The following is a 1,536-nucleotide window of genomic DNA, read 5'->3' as shown; positions in this document are numbered from 1 at the left end:
GATATTGATTATGTTCAACTTGCGAATGAAGTTGTCGAAGTTTTATCAAGTCAATCATTTGGTGAAGATATCTGTAGTCTGCTCCCTTGTAGAGATATGTCATACAAATAGTCCATCTTCCACCTTTTCTTTGATAAAATGTTTGTTCACTTCTACATGTTTGGTTCTGTCTTGTTGCACTGTGTTGAGAGAAATGTTGGTGGCTGCTTTGTTATCACAATATAGTTTGAATGGAAACTCTACTTGAACTTCCAGTTCTTTCAAGAGTTTCTTTATCCATTATCCTTCACATATCCCTTGTGCAACCGCTCTAAATTCAGTTTCAGCATTTGCTGGCCACTACATTCAATTTCTTGCTTCTCCAAACCCAATCTGCATTCTTGAATATCTCTACTCCCATTTTTTATTCTTTTCAAAGAACAATCCTTTCCTAGATGTGCTTTTTAGATATCTGAGGATTTTGTATACTGCTTCTAGGAAAGCCTCTATAGGAGATTGCATGTACTGACTTACCACGCTGACCGCGAAAGCAATGTCAAGTTTAGTGTGTGGGAGTTAGTTAACTTGCTAACTAATCTCTTGTGTCTAACAATTTCTAACGAATTTCTTGTGTCCTTTGATATGTTCCCTGTCTCAATAGGGGTGTTACTTGGTTTGCATCCAAGCGTGCTAGTTTTCGACAAATGATAGGTCTTTTACTTCAAATTTGGTTACTAAACATCTCTTTAGTCTTTTCATCTCAGCTATGTTGTTCCCGGTTAGAATTATATTGTCGACATGTACTATTAAGAATTGTCCTGGCCCCATCTTTAGATTATTGGAAGAATATGGTATGATATGATTGCTTTTCTTGATATCGTTTAGTTTTCAATACTTTTGGAAATCTATCGAACCACGCTCTTGGTGACTCTTTGAGACCATATAAAGATTTCTTGAGTTTGCAAACTTGATTTTCTTTATTCTTTTTGTTGAAGCCAGATGGTATTGTCATGAAGACTTCTTCTTCTAGTTCTTCATTCAAAAATGCATTCTTAATGTCTAGCTGTTGAAGGGTCCAGTCTAGATTAACTGCTAATAACGAGAGAACTCGAACTGTATTTAGTTTTACCACCATTGTGAATGTTTTTGTTTAGTCAATATCATAGGTTTGTGTATACCCTTAGGCAATTAGATGAGCTTTGTGACGTTCTACTGTTCCATCGGCCTTGTACTTTGCATTAAAAACTCATTTGCAGCCTATAGGTCTCTTTCCTTTCGGTAGATATACCACTTCCTAAGTATCATTTTTCTTTAAGGCTCCTATTTCTTCCATCACTGCTTCTCCATTTTGGTGATTATAAAGCCTCCTGAATATTTCTTGGGATTTGTCTCATCAAGGTTTGCCGTAAAGGTATGAAATTAAATGATATGAATATTGAAATAGGATGTAACGTACATGATTAAGGCTATTTTTTGAGAGCAATGGGTGGATCTAGAGATTTAGATTTGTTGGAGTGACTTTCATCAAGTCCTACCATCGGTTTCAACTTTCTTGGT

At 35.9% G+C, this 1,536-nt stretch overlaps 1 protein-coding gene across 1 annotated transcript; it reads right to left on the bottom strand.

Moving 5' to 3' along the window:
* Nucleotides 1–272: 272 nt before the first annotated feature.
* On the bottom strand, nucleotides 273–1,114 carry LOC111377505. The gene is made up of 3 exons (XM_023000617.1): nucleotides 894–1,114; nucleotides 523–669; nucleotides 273–408 (listed from the first exon to the last, which is right to left on the bottom strand). Exons 1-3 carry the CDS (start codon nucleotides 1,112–1,114, stop codon nucleotides 273–275), a joined length of 504 nt encoding a protein of 167 aa, XP_022856385.1.
* Between the last annotated feature and the right edge of the window lie 422 nt (nucleotides 1,115–1,536).

The sequence above is a fragment of the Olea europaea genome, unplaced genomic scaffold (genome assembly GCF_002742605.1).
Source record: "Olea europaea var. sylvestris unplaced genomic scaffold, O_europaea_v1 scaffold1663, whole genome shotgun sequence".
Taxonomy (NCBI): domain Eukaryota; kingdom Viridiplantae; phylum Streptophyta; class Magnoliopsida; order Lamiales; family Oleaceae; genus Olea; species Olea europaea.
The sequence above is the reverse complement of the archived record's forward strand: the minus strand, read 5'-3'. Positions and strand labels throughout refer to the sequence as shown.